This window comes from Glycine max, chromosome 12 (assembly GCF_000004515.6).
Source record: "Glycine max cultivar Williams 82 chromosome 12, Glycine_max_v4.0, whole genome shotgun sequence".
NCBI lineage: Eukaryota > Viridiplantae > Streptophyta > Magnoliopsida > Fabales > Fabaceae > Glycine > Glycine max.
Genome location: NC_038248.2, coordinates 8241765 through 8265474, shown reverse-complemented (window position 1 = coordinate 8265474; position 23710 = coordinate 8241765). Strand labels below are relative to the sequence as shown.

The following is a 23710-nucleotide window of genomic DNA, read 5'->3' as shown; positions in this document are numbered from 1 at the left end:
TTTTAATATACACTTATATGAAAGAAAAATAAAATAAATACGCAAAATTAAATCAAATTTTTAACATAATATCGATCTTGCCATTTTTAGAATCTCATTTAATTTCTATATAAATACATATAAAATTAATATATCATCATCAGCTAGACCATATATTAAGTTAAGGAGATACAGTGTATTAAATGTGCCTCCGTCACATGCATATATTCATCTCCTAAGGAAGGTTTGATGAATAAGATTTTAAGTCAACATTGCTCAAATTCATAGTTAGGACTTGACAAGAGATTACCATGAGCCTTACTTTATCTCCTTTTGCGGATGAATGATTTTGTCAAAGCAAAAGTATCTTTCGTCCAACAGAAAAGATACTACTAATAAAGAGAAATTTAAAACCAATATAGTTACTGTATAGTATATATATTAGCCATATATTCACTTGGAAAAATACTTTTTAAAGTCAAAGTTGAACAACAAAAAGTTACTCCATGTAATTTTGAGCTGTATTTTTATATATGCATAAAAATAAATAAGATAAAATTAATTATGGCCGAAATAATTTCTTGATGTCAAATTTTTAACATACTAGAAACTGCATTCACATAGCTGTTTGACCAGCAATCGTGCAACGCAAAAGGCAAGTTGAAGATGACTCTCTCTGAGTCGGTTTTTTATTAATTTTCTCGCTATAAAAATATCCTTACGCGTCCAAGCTAGAGTGACATACTCTTCAACCACTCTTAGACGATTTTCTTGAATTCTTTTTCCCTTTCCATATAATGTCATTTGTTACACGCAATAGTGATATCTTCTTTTATCATCCCGATTTTTCTTTTTCACAAGATTTAGCTTCTACCATGAGAAAAATTACAAAGGAATAAGGACATCCAAGTCCATATTTTTTTCAAAATATGTGAGGAAACAAAAGTTGTTCCTTTTCTTTTATATATAAAATTTCTGTTTGTTTTTGTATGCAGTTTTCAGCAAACTACGACTGAGGGAGATAACAACTGATATAATTTAAGTCTATAACCAAATAAAAAATTATCTATGTCAAATAGTAACGGTTTCCTGCATCCCAAAAAAAAAAAAAAACAAATGAACAAATAAAAAGGTCATAAAATCAACTTAATTAATTTAATCAAATTAAATTAATGTCGTAAAAAAATTGAAAGGGGTCAACTAATTCCCTATTGGAATTGCTGATTTTATTGCTTTCCGTTGCCATTGCTGTTGCCATTGCCATTGTTGATGTTGGCTGTCATGTTGACATTATTGTTACTATTATTATTAATGTTGCTGTGTTGTTGCTGAGCACCACCAATGATGGAAGTGATAGCAGCTGCCAATGCTGAAGTGAAATTGGGATCAGTAGCAATGGCAGCACCAACTGTGTCAGCAAGGTGTGGTGGAACTTGATGAGGTTGGTAACCAAATTGTGAAGAAGGGTCTGCTGTATCATGTGATGACATTTGTAGGCCAGAAAACTTTGATTGGTTGTAAAGTGCTTGTCCGAATATCTGAGGCATTAAAGATGATGGGGAGTTTGCAAAATTCTGAGGGACACCAATTTGCAACTGGTTTGGATGCTGCTGCCTTGGGAACTGTAGAGGGTTTGGAGAATGAGTTAGGTCTAATGTAACTGTTGGGAATGGAGCAGATGCTGAGATAGTGGCCATGCTTGAAGAGCAAGGAAGGAGTGTCCTTGTGAGGAAGTCTGCATTCATTATGCTGTCAGCACTTGACATGGATCCAGAAAGCAACATTCTTGCTGCTGAGGATGTGGTTTGTGCCATTGCCATTGCTGTTGGAGGCAAAGGATGGTTGTGATTTCCTTCATAGGTTGTGATAAGGACTGTTCGGTCTTCAGCACACCTTTGTACCTGTTAATTTTAAGTACCAAATGTTGGATTAGAAAAACCACTTGATTTTTAACCTACCCATGTTGAAGAACTAAAAAATAAGCCTTGAAACTAAACATTCTTCAATTTAATAGTAGTTTGTACTCTTATCAAACTTCAATAAATGAATCTCAAAAAATCATTAGGATTAATACTATGATAAGATATAAGATTGGTTCAATGATAAATAGAGAAAGAAGAAGAGGAGAAACAAAACATCGATTCAAAATTTAATTTTGTTTTTTCTAGTAGAAACTAATAATACTAATAATTAATATTTACACACACAAAAATTAACATTATATGTGTATGCAAAATTGCAAACTTGTTTAGTAATAATTAATTGACTCAGATTTTAAATTGAGATTCCGATTTTATCAAGATTCTTGATATTGTAAAAAAAATTAGACAAATGCAATTCATATCATGCAGCCACAATTGCATTCACCAAACTTCAAAAATCTTAACTGTATTTTAAGACCTTTAAGCCAATCAATAAAGTTAATGACTAATGCCAAATATTTTAGTACCAAATTTGATTTTTTCAGTTCATAATATAATTTTACCATGTTATATCATATCTCTTATTCTCTCCCTAACCTCTTCCTTTCCTATCTTGTATTTATATCTCTTGTCACATCCATTATTCTCTCCCTTCCTCCTAAGGGTGTGTATTCAGCTCAAGAAGTGTGGAAGTGTGGAATCATCATTAATTTTTGTTTCAAAACTGGAAATCAAGCTTTATAGTGGACATCACATATAATATACCTGTTTTCTAACTGGGCAACCAGCAGCCATGGTACATCTATAATAAGCTCTAGGACATGGGTTTCCTTTGGCCATCTTCTGCCCGTACTTTCTCCATTGACACCCATCAGTAATCTGAGCCAAAGTAAAAAACTTCTCCATCAGCTAAAATGAACAACAATTAACCATGAGAACAATTTTTCCAAAATTGAAGAACATGCACTCTTAATTACGTACCATGGGTGCTTCGGATCGAGCTCTAACAGAAACTCTTGCCTTCCTCATAGTAGCCTCAGCCTCAGCCTGATCAACATTATTATTCTTTGAAGGACTACTGAACCTTGGAACTTTATCAGCATGCCCTGAAGGACTATCTTCGCTCTCAATCCCTCTATCATACTCCTTCTCTTCTTCATCATTAACACTATTATTCCCATCATTGTTACTAGTCCCTAATCCCTTGGAAGCCACATCTATGTTGGGTGATCCTGATCTATCTTGACTTCTTATTCCCCCTGATGAAGATGAGGGTTCAATATCAGCGCTAGCCAACCCAAGATCCATAAACTGCCTTGACACCAATACCCCACCACCACTCTGACCCTGCTTCTTCTCTTTAACCTTGCCATCAGACACTTCTTGCTGATCTTCACCTTCCTCGCCCTTCCGCTCCTGCATCATATTCATAAAGTGCATCTGAAGCGCGTTGTAGTTGGTGTTAACCTCATCAAGCGTGTCCCTCAACTTTTGATTCTCCCTTTTGATTCTCTCAAGATCACCTTGAAGATCAGCCATCTGAACAAACGGTTCATGGCAAACGCTCAATTTTGAAATACCCCGAAATAAAACAAAAAAGAGAAACACCCCATGACATGTTGTAATATCATTAAATTAATTAAACTAGATATGTGCTATACATATCTATCTTTACCTCTTTCTTAGTTTCTTTGTCTTCTGAATTGGGTGATATCTCATCTTCCACCATAGATTGATCGCTACTAGCATTGGTAGTAAGAAGATTCAGACAAGTCTATTAAACAAAAAGTATCAAATTCATTAGCACACCCACAAGATATGATCATACAGAAAAAGAGATTGAGCTCAATTTCAAAAGCTTATATATATAAAAGAACAAAACTTTCACATATGCACTTCTCTAAGTCCGATTAGAGTTGAATTTTCGTAATAAAACTCCAATTCTGATAGAACTATAAAAACATCTAAGAAACTGTATCTAAGTTTTGTCCGTGATATAACATGTAACATGTAAAATATGAAGATGAGTAGGTGACTCACGTTTACTTTTAAATCCAACGTGGGTGGAGAGATGGAATGATGATCATTGTCGGGGAGAGAGGCAGAACCAGCCGCAGCAACGATGTTGTTGTCATCATCTTTGGTACTGTTCTTGTTGGAGAAGAAGTCCATCTCGGTTCTGCTACGGAGAGATGTTGGTGAAGAGACATCATCATGATTGTCTGCAGAAGAACAGCTAAGGTTGATTCGGAAGGGGATGGTGTAGTCTTTTGTGGTAACTGTGGCATCCATGTTGTTGTTGTGAAGACTGAGTTTTTTCCACTCGGGGTTGTGGTTGTTTGTGTCTTCAGCTGAGAAAGAGTTGAGAACAATTGGCTTATGGAGGAAGAAGCTCCCAATTGGATCTGAATCCATGGATAGCCCACCACGTCTAATCATAAATTCCAAGAAAGAGAAAAGAGAAAGAGAGATAGAGAGAAGAAGTCTGTGAAGGCTTTACAAAGGATGCAGTGGACTCGGCACAAAAATGGGAGAACTGAGACTGAGACTTGAGAAGATGACCAGAACTAGTGTAGTTGTTTTGTCTCTCTTCTCTTGGCTTTGAACGTTCAAGTATTATTACATTTGATCTGAGTTTTACATGTGGAGAAATACTTGTCAATATTAAAAGAGAATATAAAGAATGGTACATGACTACATATTCATCATGAGAAAAAAATATGCTCTTAGTTGTTTTAACCTAGTTATGATTTAATTATATATGGGTGTGTAATTTTTTCATTTTATCTTCTAAACTGAAATACTTTGTTTGAGACGAATCCCATCTATTTGTGTTTTAAATTAAATGAATAATGGATGGATGATGAAGATAAGTACGAAAAGAAAATTGATTTTTTCTTGTTCAGTGACAAGATAAGTACGAAAATTAATAGTATAAAAATAGACAAATTTAAGTTTAACAAGCGAGATTATAGTTAACCGTTTGCGCAAAGGGGGATAAAAGTCGGTATAATTGTAACACATTAGAATTAAAATCCGTTCAATTTTGTGTATAATAATTATTTTTGTACAGCTCACTTTCTGTAATAGGTATATTATTATTTAATTTGTTTGTTTTGAAAGATAGTCTAATCTGAATAAGACCTAAATTAATTTTATTTTAAAATTGTAAAACGAAAATCACGAGAATAAAAGATATTAAGAAGTGGTGTATTTAATTATGTTACTTTTGAATTGTATACTTTATAAACTCTCATAAATATAAGTTTGAAAATAGAGATTATATTATTTTTCCAAACCTAATAGTATAGGGGAGATTGCTCATTCTTAATTATGGTGTATAAAAATTCAATTACAAATTTAATAACTTGGAAAGAAATTTTGGATACAAAGCCTCTCTCCCGGAACGTAAGTTAGTTTACCGAACCATATTCAACAATTTCCATCAATCATATGGGAAAAAATTGTCGAAATTAATATTGGTACATACACAAACTAAATTTGAATTAATTTGGAAGATTCCGTAAGAGATTCAATCTTGTTGTTTTCTTGGGATTTGGGAATATTATTAATAATATTAATTAGTATTTTTGTGTTTTTATTGACAAGGTGTTGATTTGGTGTGAATGAAGGCATGAAGGAAGGAGAAGGACCCTATTGACGCGTTCCCAAAATTCACCGCCCCGATTGGCCCGGCGCATGAGGCTCGTGAAAAGTGTAGTCTCAATCAATGGTTGTAATGGGGCCCAGTGGGCCCCACACTATGACGACTCAGTATGGGTCCCAGCATACTTCTAATCTTGACTTGGACAATACAACACAAGATGGCGAACCTCAGACAAAAAAATAATTAATCCCTGGCTAATTAGTCTTATTTAATTTTCAACAATGATGCATGGATATTTATGTGACATTTTGGAAAAAAAAAAAACGACACAGGTGATGGAAGTATCAAATATAATACATGCTAAAAATATGTTTTTTGTTTTTATAAATATTAAAAAAAAATTGATATATTTTTTATCCTACTAAAATTAAAATGTGTTATTTTTTATCTAAAGTTAAGTGTGGACAAATCCGAGCCTATATGAAATTTTTTTAAAATTAAATTATAGGTTAAAATATATTTTTTATTCTTATAAATTTTGAAATATTCAAAATTCGCCCCTATAAAATTTTGAGTCTTTTTTTGTCCTCAAAAAATTAAAATCTATTACTTTTTGGTCAGGTCATAGGTTTGTGTATCCAAACCTGCACGTCACTGTCTCGTTGGTTCCATTGATGACTATATGAGTGGGTGATTTTTGGAGATTAAAACCTACCACAAAATAAAGAAAAAAATCCACAAATTTGTAAATTCTTCTTCTCTAACTTTCTTCATCTTCTCAGCCCACCAAGCTAATCCAAGAGAGAAGTGAATTTGAAAGCTAGGTTGTTGAGTTTGTCTACGATGTTTGATTCCAATAGAACATTGAAATTGGTATTCGTAACATTGAGTTTAAGAATGAAGGTGTTAAGTTTTCAGAAGGAATGGGGATCAAAGAAGCATAAGAAGATGAGAAGGTCAATAATGTGGTACTGACCATTGTAGTTGAATAGAACATTTAAAAAAGAAAAGAAAAAAAATTATTTATTTAAATTCAAAGAAGGAAGAAAGTTAGGAAAGAAGGAAGTTAGAAAAAAGAGATTTACAAATTTGTGGATTTTTTCTCCAAAATTACTCATTCTCATAGTTATCAATGAAACCAATGAAAAAATGACACGTAAGTTCAGATACCTGAATGTACCTCTGGGTCAAAAAGTAACAAATTCTAATTTTTTAAAGACGAAAAAAAGACTCAAAATTTTACAGGGATGGATTTCAAACATTTCGATATTTATAAGGACGAAAAATATATTTTAGCCTCTAATTTAATTTTTTTTAAAATGTCATGTAGGCTTGGATTCATCTAAACTTGCTAAAAAACAACACATTTAAATTTTAAGAGAAAAAAAACATATAAATTTTTTTACAGGAATGAATTCTGAACATTTCGATATTCATAAAGACGAAAAACATATTTTAGCCTATATGAAATAAACTATCAATTTAGTTCTTCAAATATTTTTTATAACTAATAAGTATATATATATATATATATATATATATTATCTCTAAAATAATAAATATTTATTAATTTAGTTCTTACATTAATGATGTTTACTGGGGTTCAAAGACTAATTTAAAATCTTTTTTTTAATATTTAAGAAATTATTTTGTATGATTTTTAATGTTTGAGAAATTATTTATATAATTTATTTATTTTAAAGACTATTTAGAAAATAGAATAATATTTTAGGGATAATTAGGGATAAAAATTATTATTTATTCTAATAATGTGAAGTGATATGATATAATAATAAAAAAAATTATCTATACTTATATCTATCATAAATAATAAAGTCAATATTCTAATTTGGTCTCTATATTTCTTTAGCTGTAATCTCCTCTCTCAATACTTTTTTTTTTTTTGGTAGCGACTCTCTCAATACTCTATTTCCAATTTTGTTTTACCTGTATTTTTGTTTTAACTACATATTACTATATCTGGTTTTATATTTTTGATACATCCATTTCCCTCAATATTTATTTAAAGAAATTTTAAATGTAGACACGAAGTGTAGTCCATGTATAATGCATATGAAAAAAATATGTTAAAAAATGTGGTCTTTTAAATGAATCTTCGTACATTGAGAAATTAATATTTAACTCTCGACTTAGGAATGCCTGGGTCCAAAAAAAAATTCCATTTATCTTTATATTTATCCAAAAAAAAAAATATAAGCATGGAATGTCTTTCTTCCACTAATTTAGAATTAAAGAGTGTTCATATGTAATTGTTGGTTGATTTTGGATTCTCCATTTTCTCACTGACATTCTCCTTGTATTAAGACTAAATTACAGTAAATTGTACTCTCTGGTGCTTAAATTACATTATTTCTTTATTTTTATTTTAGAGACTATATTACTTATCCTAAGAAATTAACATATGTTATAATCTAGTATATTTTTATGTTTAAAAATTAATATTAATTTTTCTCCTTTTATGACTCTTAATTTTATTGGAAATTAATTTAGAATTTTTCTCTAAACTTTGAAACTTTAAAAATGAAAAATAATTCAACATATATAGAGTTTTGAAACTCATAATTTGATTATTCAAAACACCTTTTTATTCATTATAGTTTGAAAATCAATAATATCATGTCGAAAATTGATTATTAGTGACTTTAAAAGTTAAAAAAAAGATTCATGGAAGGTTCTTTCATGGATATTCACAACTACTAATTCATTTATTAAAATATATGACATATTAAAATCTTTTAAAAAACTGAAAGTAAAAATTTTAAAATAAGAAGAAGCGAGTGTAATTTAAGGAACTATTAGGAAATGAAAGTGTATATATATATATATATATATATATATATATATATAAAAATTAAAGATAGCTAATATGAATTTAAAAAATTGATTAATATAATTTTCAAAATAATTAATATATAAATAAATAAAATTATCATCTGTTATTTTGTAATTGAATAATATTGTAAAGACATTTACATGTTTAATGCATAGATTATTTTCTGTAACAATAATACACCAGCTGGCAGTTTATGTGGAATTTTCAATTCTCCAACTGAGTTTTGTTAAGAATCATAGCAACTTTTTATGACTGCTTTTGGATTATTTTAATTAGAAAATTAATGAGTTTATGTTATTTATTTGATTAGAATATATAGGGGGGTTTTACTTCTTCGAGTCTAACATCACAGAAAGAAAGTGATGATGAACCTCATAATAATTTTCCAACCTAACTGGAACCAGCTTTTGCCTCGTTATATATAGTCCCTCTAATTTCTTCGGAGGTTCTAAGACACGTAACCAAAACCATGTGTTTTGGGTATGCATGTATTTAAACTTGAAAGAAACTCTGGATATTGTGGAAGACTTAATTATTGGAAAAACATATAATTATATTACGTAGCTTGATGGAAAGTAGATAAACTTAATTACTTTGGTGCGTCAACAAAGCTCTAATACGAAGAAAAATGAAAGAAATTGATAAATATAATAATAATAGTAATAATTAATATGATAAAAAATAAATGTATTTAAAGAGGTTACATACTTAGGATTCTTAAACTCAAAAGTTTTAGTTAAGTTAAAACAATCTTTATATATATAAAGCGGGAGAAGACACATGTGTGAATGCAATTAGGGATGAGATTTAGTTAGGTTTGACTAAAAATTATTTTAAATAAATGAGATTTATTTTTCAACTTTTAAGACTTAGGAAATGTCTGCTAGAGGATATTTTTTTTTTCATGTTTAAGAATCATGTTTTCTAAAAATGAATAAAATTTGTTTGGTTGATGATGATGAATTTTTAGATAAGTGTTTTATAAATCAAAGAGTTAGATGTATTTTTTATCAATTATTTAATTATTTATCATATTATATAATTTAATAAAGAATAACATGATATATTTATTGTAATAAAATAAGAATTAAACCCGTGAAAGTAAAATTTCCACCTCTCTCATGGGTTATTTTTCATAGGAAACTAATTAGACAATATTCTCACACAACATCCTTTCTCCCAAATTTTATTTTTTAAAATGCATATCAAATATGAAAAATTAAGATAATATTTGATTTGAGTGTTTTCTATTTTTATTTTCAAAGAAAACAAAAAATAGGAGTACAAATACATTTGTTTAAAATTTAGAAAATATTTTAATAGGCTCAAAATTGAAAACAATAAATCCACATTTTCTTCTTAATACATGTTTTTTAAATATTGAAAATGAAAATTATTTTTAGAAAATGATAACAAATGAAAATAGAAAATAAATATTCAAACCAAATGCTACCTAAGTTTTTCAATCTTTGATTCCCGAGAAATCAAAAACTTATTTCCAACCAAATGCATCCTTAAATCGAATTTGTTTTCTGGGTTCTAAATAGTACATGGTATAATATAGAGAGAACACATATACAGAGGAAAACAAATTGTTATATGCAACAATATTGCAAACCAAGCTAGAGAGCAATTTTATTTGTACTTGCTCATCTAACCATATATAAATTCTTCAAATTTTATCATTTTTACTATATCAATTTATGATTTCTATGTTTTTAAAATTGTTTTATAACTCACATTGAATTTCATTCGCACCAATAATATGGTAGTTAAAAAAGGGTCCTTGTTGTTAAGACATCCACGATGAGAATTGCAGCCTTCGCTTTGCAAGGATTCCCAGAGCACCGCAGAAACTCCTTCATCATCCTAGTACATACAAGACATGACATGACCTTGTAATACAATAGGATCATTTTCAATTTTTCATACACCTAATTGCAACAACTCGCCAAGGGATATTGTGGATAGGTTAGAGTTTTCGGAAGGCTTGTAAAAATAATTTAGAGAGAAAATAATAATTTGAGGGTTTTAGACGGCACAACCAAATTTGCTTTAGTTTTAAAAGTTGAAAAACTTAACTAGTTCAAAGAAAAAGTTGAAAGACAAAAATCACATACAACCCAAACTAATAGATAAAAATGCAATTAAGTCATTGTAATAAGGTACCATAAACCTGTTTTCGAATCCATGCTGTTTCTTGTGCTTGTGTCTATTTGTTTGTTTGAATTTCTATTGGTATACAAGATACTACGGATAAAAGTATAATGAATTTATAAAGTATATTTAATCATTTATCATTAAAATAAAGAAACTAAGACTTTATTTATACTCGACGTGTACTACGTTATTATTGCAAATACATATTTTAAATTAAATTAAAAAAAAAGATCGATTTGTCATTATTATACATAAAGAGATTGGTCGGATTGTAGCTATTTAAGCTTTATATTTTATATTAGTCCTTTCTCACGTGATCGTTTTCTTCAAAGCCTTCAGATCCATGACACTAGCACTGCGTTCACACTTCACGCAGGCACAATAAAAAGCTAAAGTATCCACCAAAACTGTCTTTCTTCTTCTAAGTGCAATTAAATATGGAGATAATCAAATCAAATTTGACTACAATTTTTGTTTCCTAAGCTGTTTGAGAAGCCAAAATAATTGGTTCGTTGCGTAGTTATGTCACATCAAGCTGAACCAGCTTATACATCTTCTAAGACGAATACAATAAATAAATTAACCAAAGGTGGACCTAAGAATAATTAAGATAAGCTCTTTGCAATAGACCGTGAACCCCGTGGCTCACTAGCACATGTGAACTATTCGATTCATACACGATCATCTCATCTCTTAAGATAATATTATTATAATATAAAGTCAAATTGCACCAAGGTTTATAAGGAAAGTGCAACATTAATCAGCTTAAACAAACAACTTCCATACTTATGAAATAAGAGTGAAGACCAATGTTGTTTGGTAAAGAGATATAAAGTTGATTTGTTGATTGGAAAAAGATGAAGGCAGAAGGGAGAGAGGAGATCCCAAGTAATATTTCTAACAAAAATTAATAAATTAACATTTACCGAAAAAAAAAGTGATTTCCTACAATGTCAAAGTGTCCGCATATCTTAATATAGTAAACAGAGAGTTTTCACAAGCTATCCATCCATATTTTGACTTTGATGTTTGTTTATTCTATCTCTACCACAAGTTTGATTTGGCAGAAGGATTGATAAATAATACTTAAACTCAAATTTCTAACTAAAAACAAATTGCATAGAAAAAGACAGACAAATATGAATGGAATCATAAATCCGATGAGTTGTTGAAATATGCAAATCTTAAATCGTGTCCAAACCCATTGCAGTACTATTGACACCTGTCCAACACTCCTTGTATCATTAGCTTTGATTCAATTGCCATTTCAACAAAAAGTTGTCAGTTTTTGCACGCATAAAAGCAAGACAAAAACTAGATCATAAAATGGAGAAATGATACCAATAAAGAAAGACCATATTTACTTATAAGGGTGTATGTATCCCACCCATAAGTAAATGATACCATACTATAGACAAACTAAAATCGTTTCAAAATTATTCCCAAGTCAAATTCCTCAAGTGTGTATGTATCCACCCATAAGGAAACAAAGCACCATATTTAGAGTTTATGGGGCCATTAAGAGTTATACTAAACTACTAATCAAAGATAGAATTAGAAGTATATCATGCTATCATACCATTGAGGCATTGTTAATAAATTATTTAGCTGGATAAATAATGTGTCATCCATGACTGAAAGCGAGACAATGCGAGCTGAACTGCGGCTTCGTCTTCGTCGGGCATTCCTATGCTCTTCCTCCTCTTGATTCCTTCTGGAGACCTGTTCATGAATGCATGTCCATTGCCAGGATATATGTGTATCTCATGTGGAAAACCAGATGTTTTCAGCTTCTCCTCCAAGGCCTTGGCAGTCTGAGACATCTAACAATATTCAAACATGATACTTGTTGTAACAATAAGTTATGACAAACCGAAAAAATTATTGGCTGAGTCGCAGACAATGTCGCTTTCTTTAAGACGTTTTGTGACACTGTAAAAAATTGTGCAAGCAGACTATCAACCACGAAGTTCTCAGGATAAAACAGCCCAGATTACTGTATAAGATTCCCATTGCACTGAGAGAACCTTTATAGAATTACACCCTCTTGTATGACTTGAAAAATCACTCTAAAACCACCTAAAAATATGACTTGAAAATCACTCTAACAGCTAATCGAAAATATGACTTGAAAAGTCACTCTAATAGCCAACTGAAAATATGACTTGAAAAATCACTCTTATAGTCAACCGAAAATATGACTTGAAAAGTCACTCTTATAGCTAACCGAAAATATGACTAAAAAAGTCACTATTATAGCCAAGCGAAAATATGATTTGAAAAGTCACTATTATAACTAATAAAAAATATGACTTGAAAAGTCACTTTTATAGCCAACCGAAAATATGACTTGAAAAGTCACTCTTATAGCCAACCAAAAATATGATTTAAAAACTCACTATTATAGTCAACTAAAATTTTAGAGCGACAGAAAGAAAGAGGGAGAAGTTTGCCGAAAATGCATCAGCTGAAATATGAGAGGGAGAAAGAAAAGTTGAGGAAATGCTTCTCAAATGAGACAAGAAAAAATGAAGAAAGAGACTTTCTATATATAGGGAGTGAAACACTATTCAAGTGTTTATCCTGAACGATATGAGACTTGAAGCCTTTTTTTTCTCCATTTTTTTTCAAACTTTCATCCATATTCTTCTTTGTTCTAACAATACCGCATGAAGTAAAGAATTTGGAGACTCAAAACATCAACAAGTGTTCTCACCCATTTCCCTTCCCCATTTACAAACAAATATTTTCTAGTTAAAATGTCAGATGATGGAACTGTTGTAGCAGTTAAATGATGCAACTGGCCTGAAAATTTACATTGAGTGATGCCATATAAAACTTAAAGGAGAAAATAAGGTATTGCTTCAAGAGAATATAAAACTTAAAAGTTAAGGTTTTAGTTGTATTACCAAAGCAACCAAATTAACATTTATAGCATTTTACATCTTATGTGCATTGGCGGCATAAGAATGACAAAAAGGTTAAAGCCTAATAGGTTTTGTTTCTTTAAGAGGTAAAATTCTAGGGTCACAAGGTGGGGAAATTCATGGCCAGTAGACATCGAAGTTTTGTCCTTTATAAGATACCTCATGGGGAGAAATTGGACTGTGTATCATAAAAGCTTCAAGACTACCTCAACATTACTTAGGGTATGCTTTGCTTGCATAGGGAAGCAAAAATTTCCCAAATATCGCTTCAATTAAGATTTATTTAGAATTGATTTTACGTTACACTACCCAAACAAACAACTTTAAAATCATTTATCTACAGTCTAAGCCAATCAATCACTAGGCTATAAATGTCCTTTCTTCCTATTTATTTTCTTAACCATAAAGCATATAATGATTTTCATTTCTCATTTACAACCCTCCATCATTAAGTTTTCTAGTAAGCACACACCATCTTTCACTATTAGAAAATACACTTTCAACGTCGGTTATTTAGAACATTCTACATCGGTTCTAAAATCGATGTTGAAAGTGACGATGTTGAATGTATGAATGTTAACATCGATTTTGGAGAACCGATGTTAACATACATATAACAACGTCGGTTCTCTAAATAACCGATGTTAAACACAATGAACAACAACAAAAAAAGTGTACGCATGATGAACGTTAACATCGGTTTTCAAGTAAAACCGATGTTAATATATGTCTTTAACATCGGTTTTGCTAGAAAACCGATGTCAACGTTGATGATGCATACACTTATTGGTGTAGTTCTTTGTGTATAACATCGGTTAATTATAAATAACCGATGTTAATATTCAAATATTCACATCGGTTATTTATAACTAACCGATGTTAATGTACACTAGTTGACATCGGTTATTTACAGATAACCGATGTTAAAATACAAACACTGACATCGGTTATACACAAAAAACCGATGTTAATATACAAACGTTAACATCGGTTTTCTATTATAACCGATGTTGGTTATTATAACATCGGTTTTTGTTAATAACCGATGTTGTTTTCAATTTTTTTTTTATATATACTTTCTGTTTTTACAGTAAACCCAAAATTGTACCTGTCAAATGCAATTTCAGGAGGCCTAATTCACAACAAATAAACATTTTATTCTGCTTTCAAGCAGTTTTAATGATAATAAACATCAAATAATTGATTTATATATTATAAAGAACAATCAACAAATGAATTCAATGTTCATGTTACATAGAAAATGTCAAAAATGTTAAAAAATATCTCTAAATCCTAGGCCTGATCTCTAACTCAGAGATAAAACTGTGCCCACTGGATCCACAATGCTTTTAATCTCTCAGGCTCCAATGGTCTAGGGTCGTTAAAATACTGCATGATTAAATAAATCATATTAATTAAACAACTAGTGTATAGACACATAAAGAAATATATATAAGTGGAAGTTTTATGTAAATGACGTACCTTGACGACAATACACCTAGCATGAGCCTTTGATTTAGGCTGTGGAGCATCATCAAGACCCTTGATAGCATTGTTCCATATGAGTAACAATTAAAAACTGGTGTTGTACGTTGAGGTATTACAATGAAAATGTATTGAAAAGAACACTAACCTATTAATAATCCCCTTAAGGTAGTTATCTGGCCTGTTATGCAATGAACAAAACCAGACAACTAAGTGTTCCTTGGGCAGGATGACCACCATCTGCCAATGTCCGCTGCAGTGGAACCTAAAATGGGTTAGTACATTAGTAAACATTAATTAAATTTTTTTATTTTGTGACTTACCCATTTAGGTAGGCTCCAAGATACACATCGCGTTGTGAACTTTGCATCCAACTCTTTATGTAACTTTCAGATTCAAATTGCGATTGCCCAGACCTCTGAATGGACTGAGGCTCGAAGAATCCATAGATATCAAAATTCCTCGCTCGCATACATGTTTCAGTGAGATGCCTGTTTATGTTAAGTCAAAGTTAAATATTTATGAATTGAAAGCCATAACTTAGGTAAATAAAAGCCTTTTATATAAAGACTTACAGAATCCACAACTGTAACACTGATATGCTGAGACATTGACCATCGTGTGTGATTTCGGAGAGGTCTTCGTGCTTTATGTACACGGGAAAATCTGGATTAACGACCCCAAACATGGTGGCATCCCATCTAACCTGATAAGGCCTCAAGAAAAGCTCTGGGATGGTCAATGTCATCAGATAAAGCGGATTATCGACCTCCGGATCGGGCTTCGGAGGTGGTTTTGGCGGAGACACAACTACATGTTCATGAAACAAAGTTAAATAGCCAAATTTGAGGCACATTTAATGAATTAATTTTAAAAGAAGAAACATATATTAAGGACAATAAGTACCTGGTGTGATAAAGACTTGACCAGATGTGTCGGCCAAGCAAGGAAGGTGTGAAGTGTCTGCCCCACTAAGGAAACCTCATCAGTGGGTACAGGAACTGGAGCATTTGCATCTTTAACCTCGTCCACACTCACATTTACTTGGCCAGGCAACAAAGGAGTGTTATGAACAAGAGTGGATCCCTCATAAACTCTCCCCACGGCAACCAGGCGGGCAGGATCTGCTTCTATGTACAAGTCGCACCTGTTAGAGTCACCCGTCTCAGGATCGTTTCCTGAGGGATCAACACAACTCCCCTTTGTGCTCACCCGAGGACCGGAGGGACCAGGACCAACCAGAGGCTCAGGAGGTCCTTGAGATTTCATCTGTGACTGAAGTTAGCTGAAGGATGCCATGACCTGCCTCGTCACTTTCTCTGTGATGGACTCCTCTAGTTGGTCCCTGATCTGCTGAGTCAGCTGCTGTAATTCGTCAGGAGGCAGGGATGAAGCGCTGCGGGACGTCTGTGGAGCTGATCCAAAGTATTGCTTGATGGTGACACCGACTCCAGCAGCACGGACACGTCCAAGGTGCTCTGGACGTCCAATAGCAGTGGCCAGAACATCCTGACATCCATGGGGGACGAACGATCCCTGTGTGGCCTGCTCCTCAAACGAATCCTGCACAGAAAACACACAGTGGTACATGACATTCTCAAAATATTCAAACATAATTGTAATGTTTAGTTGAAAATGACTTACAATCTTCTGAGCGATTTCCTTTGCGGCCTCAGTCGTCATCTCCCATGTCTTCTTCGTGCGGGCCATCTTCCACTTCACGTGGCATCTGACCGGGGATGGAGGGTCGATGACGCCATCAACGCTTCCTGACTGTGCAGCTTCCTGCAGCTTCTTCTTGGTCTTCTCAGCCAGGAGTTTCTGCTCCAAATAATCATAACCCCCACGAGACAAAACGTGGGGGGCAGTATTCTGCTTCTGGATGGCCTGTGCCTTGATGCGCACATCCTGGAAAAATTAAACAATAATGTTTGAAATGGGTAGAATGAAGTATAACAACATCATGTTTAATATGAAAAACAACTTAAATGGCAAAGGAACATATCTCCCAAGAATGGTCTCTGCGAGTCTGGCAAAATTGGGCCCACTTTTCCTTGTTGATGTCGTATTTGTCACAGACAGTGTCCTCGACACCGTCCTGATCGGCTGCAAGGGCCCATTTCCTCGTGAGGTCTGATTTAAACTGCCTCCATCTCTCCCCCACGGTCTGTAGTAACTTCCTTTTCGTCCTACTGTCAAAAGCCTCTGGGATATCAAATTCCGCCTGACAACATGAAACAAAGTTTATTTGTTACAATAATGAAATTTTTTGGCTATTAATTACACACAATCAAATAAGAAAAGAGAAATACCTGAATATCCTCCCAAATCAGGTCCTTCTGAGCAGTAGGGACCTCCTTCCAGTTCTCGTAGGTGATGTCCACCTTATCACGTGCCACAATCCCCAAATAGGTTCTTAATTTCTTCTTGTGGGGACCGTCGGCCTTCCCTGTAGCAGGATCAACATGCACCACTGGTCTCTCAACACCAGGAGGTCTAGTGGACAACGATCATAGACATGAGGCTTTGCGTGTCCGCTTCACGGCAAACGTCGAAGCCGATGCGTCCGAAGTAGGAGGAGGACGAGGAGGAGAAGGAGGAGGAGGAGTAGTGGAGGCAGGTGGAGAACCCATGATCTTTTATACAATAACATACAAAATTGGATTAATGAAAAGAGGATCAGTCATAAGTTTTTTTTGGAAGGTAAAAGTATAATATTATTAAACAAAACCCCACCACATAAGGAGACAAGACAAATTAACCAAAGGAATCTGAAAGATAGGTAGTTGTGCTTTTTAATTGTGATTTCATCCATGTTTTTTTAAAATAACCGATGTTACCATCAACTACGTAACATCGGTTTTAATAAAACCAATGTTAACATCGACTTGATAACATCGGTTTTTACAAAACCGATGTTAACAACGGCATACTAACATCGGTTTTTCCAAAACCGATGTTAACTAAGTCTACTTATTTACAAAAATGCCACCGCGCTTTTTTTAACATCGGTTTTGGAATAACCGATGTTAAAGGTCCGATGTAGAAAGCACTTTTTTAAGTAGTGTTTGTAAAATCAAGAGTCCCTCTGCATATTAATCCTCACCAAAAGCAACTACATGTATGCTTTAGAAGGTAGGCAGCTCCCTTCCAGGAAAAAAAACAATGATATTTACTTGGAAAACAAGCCAGCTTAAAAAAGGAACAGCAATGTGTGTTGCAAACATATTCTCATACTGTAACATCTGAAAATCCAACAAAATTATCCAGCTCTCCAAAGTGGGCCTGAATAGGAGCCTTGGCTTGGGCAGGGTCTGCAAGCTCAGAAGAAGGAGCTCCATAAAAAGCTACAGCAGCATCAACATTTGGAACCAAGACTGAGCTTGCAACAGAGAGAGCACCCCCCATACAAAATCCAGTAACACCAACCTGATGCAATTAAAGATAAATTCACAATTTGTTTAACCAGTGACTTATCTCAAATTTAAGCAAAATGGTATTTTTAAATTTAGAAAGTATTTAAAAAAAAAACAAAACAGAAAGAACAGAACAACCATATTCAATATTATGCATCACTTTTGGCATGTTAATTCATGAGAAATAAAGGACCTAAATTATATGATTCGAATCAGAATTAATTCCCATGCTCTTTTACTTTCAAACTACATTAATAAGCACACTGTTGACAAACAAATCATGTCATGACAAACAATATAACACACAAAAGCACATCAAAATTATGCACTGTGTGAAATGTTATAAAAATGCCTGTAAAATAATTCCCATCTAATTATATGAATCAATTCATTGTCATGATCATAATGCAAAATTTTCTGAAAAAAAAATGAAAGGAAGATGTTTCCCAAGTACGATAAGTGTTTGGTTGAGCCTATCTTGACTCACTAGATTAAAATTCTAAAATATTTGCACCCCAAATTTTTGGAACAAAAATAAGAAGCAACATAGACATGATAATAAGGCTTTATCCGACTCGATAGCACCAGGCTTGGTCAATTTTAAAATTACCAGGAATTGTTGGATTTTCAACTTTTCATGGTGAATGCCTATGTATGGGAAAATCAATATGACGGGTAACATGTGTTTGCAACCTATGATTTGTAATGGAAAGTTTATGATTTTCATAGGGAAGTCTTTTCATGATTTCCACCCTCAAATCTCAATTAAGCTATCTAATTATTTTAATGTTAAAAGGGGTTTGATGAAAAACTTATAAAATACAGTCCTCGTACCAAAGCAACAATATAAATGTATTGTATTAGCTTATTCTATCATGCCTAATGCAGAGTATCAAACCCTCAAGCTAACTTACCTAATCTTAAGCAAAGGCTAGTTTATGCCTTCATATTCATGGGTTGATAAAACACAAAAAAACCTTCTGCAATCACAGAATGGTGATAAAAAGTAAAAACAAAATGATTCTTCAGACGCGGGTCAATATATAAGAATGTGACAGTAAAGTTAAGAGGGAGGTTAAAAATAAATCAATTTTTTTTATCTTGACAACACATGATCAGGAACAAACCTTCTTTGAACCATTTGCCTTAAGCCAGTTAACTGGAAGCACTGATATCTTTTACAGCACCTTGCCAATCAAGACCATCAAACAAATGTTGTGCTTCTGCAACATCCAGACCAACCTTTCCTTTGTAGAGACTGGGCAAAAAAGGCAAAAACCCATAAAAAAATCTGAATACAACATATGCTACTAGTGCACAATACAAAGACTAAAGATTAAGAGATTTTAGTTGGCAACTGGTAACAGATATCTTACTCTGGAATAAGAGCTTTATATCCACGACCAAGTTGAGAAATCATCACAGCATGATTTTTAATTTCAAAGTCCACACCCCACCACTCCTGAATCACAACAATTCTGATAGCACCAACAGTGGAGAGAACATGGAAGACATCGCGTTGGCACCAGAAGAAACACATAAAGAAAGGCCAAAGAGGAATACCACACAACCCAAATACCTAGACAATTACGTATGAAGTTGCATGCATCCATTAGTGAGATTAGCATAGCCGTTAGTTAGTTACAGGCCGTTAGTTTGTTGTAACAGCACTGTAAAGTAGGTATGCACCATAGCAGTACGAGCACAATTGTATATAAAGGGTTTGCCTGCATGAATAAAACATAGAGAATATTCAGAGAAAAAGCTTAGTTTAGTAGGAGGGACCTTGACCTCGAACCAAGACATTCCATCTTCTTCCTCTTACTCTCAACAACTGGTCTGACCTGCCCTTTTCCATGGCAGAGCATGGAACCCGCTGCACCACCACAGATCGCCTCGAGGAGGCCATTGCTTCCCTCACCGAGAAACATTCTGACTTGGCCAACAAGTTTGAGGCCATGTGCGAGCGTCTCTCTCACATGTCTTCCACTACGCCACCACCTCCTTAGGTCCCTCGGCCACCAGTCAAGCTTGACGTTTCGCGTTTTGACGGTCATGACCCGCTTGGATGGATCTTCAAAATCTCCCAGTCTTTCGACTACCAAGGAACTCCAGAAGAGGATCGTATCATGGTAGCTTCCTTCTACCTTGATGGTCCTGCACTCAGCTGGTTTCAGTGGATGTTCAGGAACGGAGTTATCACTTCGTGGCCAGCTCTCCTCCAAGCAATCGAATCTCGCTTCGCCCCCTCGATCTACGATGACCCACACGGAGCTTTGTTCAAGTTGATTCAACAAGGTACAGTAACGGAGTACCTAACGGAATTTGAAAAGCTAGCAAATCATATCACCGGATTGTCACCATCGGTTCTCCTCAACTATTTCATCTCTGGCCTGAGTCCCTAAATACGTCGTGAGGTACAAGCTTTCCAACATGTATCTTTACCTAAACCTACAGCTCTTGCTCGTCTTCAGGAAGACAAAATTAACGATCACCGGAAACACATCCGGTCCTTATTTGGCCACCCACCACCAAATAACCCCACCCCCTCTAACCCTCACACTACCCAGACAGCTCGACCGAAACCCCCTTTCCTCCAAAGAACCCAAGAAGACATGGCCTACAGGCGCGAAATAGGCCTGTGTTATAATTGTGATGAAAAATGGAGCTCATCCCATCGTTGTAAAGGGCGAGTTCTCTTCTTTATCACAGAGTCCGATGAGTCTCCACCATCGGAGATGATCACAGTAGAACCCTCAAACCCTTCCGTGACCGAACCCGACCCAATCATAGATGATCCCAGCCAGCTTTTCGACCCAACTTCGCTTCAACCTTATATAAGTCTCCATGCCATGGCTGGCGTGCCGGCCACGGACACCTTCAGATTATATGGTCTTATCAACAACACTCGCGTCACCATACTAGTGGACAGTGGCAGCACTCATAAATTTGTTCATCCCGGTGTTGCGAAGTTCCTCAATCTACCCATGCAAGATATGATGCCTCTCAGAGTGATGGTAGGCAATGGCTCCATTTTGGACTGTCGGCAACTGTGCCCTGATACCAAGATACTCATCCAAGATCACACCTTCGTCGTCACCTTGCGCGTCTTGCCATTAAGTGGAGCCGACGTCGTTTTGGGTGTGGAATGGTTACGTATGTTAGGCCCAGTCGTTACTGACTACACCGCTTTTACTATGCAGTTCACCTTTTTTGGTAGGCCAATTTAATCTCCATGTTGACGTTCAAGTGGACACCAACCCAATCTCGGCCTATCAGGTGAAGCGCTTGATCACCATTAACTCCACTTCGGGTTTATTTCACTTATCCCTTCTACCTATCCCTCAACCCAAAATAGCCAGTGACCCACCTCACCCCATTCCCGCCATTGATGAGCTTCTGCTCAAATATCAATCACTGTTTAACCAGCCCTCAAGCCTTCCTCCCCCTCGCCAACATGCCCAGTATGGTGCTCCTGTAATTCCCTTCATATGAGTCTTCGTCTTCAGCCACCGGGAGGCACGAGAGAACGTCTCCTCATACGCATCATCAGTGACGCATTGATGCACACTCGAAAAGTGCTCATAGATTCAGCACTACAAAAAAAAATTAGGTTATCATAACATAAAAACATGTTTACATCATAATCCAATGTAACATATTACGAACACAAAATTTACCTGTAATAAAGTAAGGTACCCCCCAATCTGCCCTGTCGTGGTCCTAGAAGCTTCATCTAACTGGTCATACATATGAACCAGGGTTGCAGCTCCCCAGACATAGCCCCCACTCTGACCCAGGTCATGAAAAGCCTCTAGATGCACCACATGAACATATGTTGCACTCTTGTTAGAAAAAATAGTGCAACCGACCAGGTGCATGAGATAAGCACGAGCTGCTACAATCCATCGTCGTGCCTGGCATCTCATCTCATAGATCTCCCGAACCCATGAGAGGCGTACATATGCCCTGCGCGCTCGTACTGTCTCGGCTCTAGCCTCCTAATCGGACACCTCGAACAATTCCATCAACAAAAATATTGTCTCGTCGACGGAAAGAGCCTCGAAGTTTTGGAAGGCGCCACTGATAGGGAGATGGAGGAGTGACGACACATCATCTAGTGTGATTGTCAACTCTCCTACTGGAAGGTGGAAGGTGTTGGTCTCCCTGTGCCACATCTCCACAAATGTGGATATAAGTCCAAGATCGCCAGTTACAACTAAACATCCGATCAATGGACTTAATCCTGTGGCGGCAACCAGCCCTTTAATCTCAGGCACTAGCCTCCCAATTAACGCCACCTTCCTCCCGTGTGACACCAAATTCGGCTCAGGATGCTCCTGAATTGAAGTACAAATCATTCCAAATACACAAATATAAAAAAAAGTTAATGGCAAACAAATCAAGAAGAAAAAATTAACAAATTATAATACCTGTCCAGTCCAAATGGCATGTGCGACATGCTTCGCAAATGAAGTAAGAACTGATGGGTCACGGGGCCCACCAGGGAATCCCTCATCAGCATGTGACCCTTCAACACCATCACGACCTAAGTCCTCTGCAATAGTCACATCTACGTCCGCAGTCATTTGAGGTGCATCTTCACTCATTTGAGGAACATCGTCAACCATATGAGGGACATCCTCAGTCATTTGAGGAACATCCTCCGCCATATGAGGAACATCCTTAGTCACCTGAGGAACACCCTCATCAACTGCAATATGTTCATCCTGTCTACCTCGCCCTATAACTCTAGCTAAAGCATGACCTAAACCTCGTGTTCTAACCATGATCTACAAATAATGAAGAACACATATTTTTTTGGGTCAAATAAACTATTCATATAATTAAAAACCTACATATATTTACATAAATCTTCAGTCTTACGTTATAAACCCTAATCACACTACCCTAAGCATTGTTGACTACCCTAAACTAAACCCTACATACTCAACCACTAAACAAAAATATAAAATAAAAATATAATAAACAAAAATTTAACCTAATTTATAATATTTAAGTAATTTTTTTATATACCACCATGCAAGCATAAATATTTCTATCATTAAACAAACACAACTTAATTTATAAAAAAAATAACAACATTAAAAAAAATAATTCCTGTTTTCGGAAGAACTTGTTCCGGATGAACATTTTGTTCTTCCGGAACAAGGTTCTTCTAGATGGTTCTCTGGAAGAACTTCTTCCGGAATGTTAAGTTTCTTCTTCCGAAGAACCATCCGGAAGAACTTGTTCCGGAAACCAAACCGTTACAGGTTCCAGGCAAGTCTTCTACCCTAGAGTTCACTTCGTCTTCTACATCCAGCTTCTCCTAAACTAAATAAACAATCTAGGAGGGG

At 34.7% G+C, this 23710-nt stretch overlaps 2 protein-coding genes and 1 pseudogene across 2 annotated transcripts; all 3 read right to left on the bottom strand.

Annotated features, from left to right (window-relative positions):
* Positions 1–1110: 1110 nt before the first annotated feature.
* On the bottom strand, positions 1111–4618 carry LOC100797998 (probable WRKY transcription factor 31). Its single transcript, XM_003540786.5, has 5 exons — positions 3942–4618; positions 3577–3675; positions 2883–3440; positions 2667–2780; positions 1111–1880 (listed from the first exon to the last, which is right to left on the bottom strand). The coding sequence occupies exons 1-5, from the start codon at positions 4338–4340 to the stop codon at positions 1206–1208; spliced, it is 1845 nt and encodes a 614-aa protein (XP_003540834.1). The 5' UTR covers positions 4341–4618; the 3' UTR covers positions 1111–1205.
* Positions 4619–12126: 7508 nt separating this feature from the next.
* LOC100797457 (protein usf-like) lies at positions 12127–19821 on the bottom strand (annotated as a pseudogene).
* A 2530-nt stretch (positions 19822–22351) lies between these two features.
* Positions 22352–23140, bottom strand: LOC102661675 (uncharacterized). Its single transcript, XM_006592978.1, has 2 exons — positions 22784–23140; positions 22352–22690 (listed from the first exon to the last, which is right to left on the bottom strand). The coding sequence occupies exons 1-2, from the start codon at positions 23138–23140 to the stop codon at positions 22352–22354; spliced, it is 696 nt and encodes a 231-aa protein (XP_006593041.1).
* Between the last annotated feature and the right edge of the window lie 570 nt (positions 23141–23710).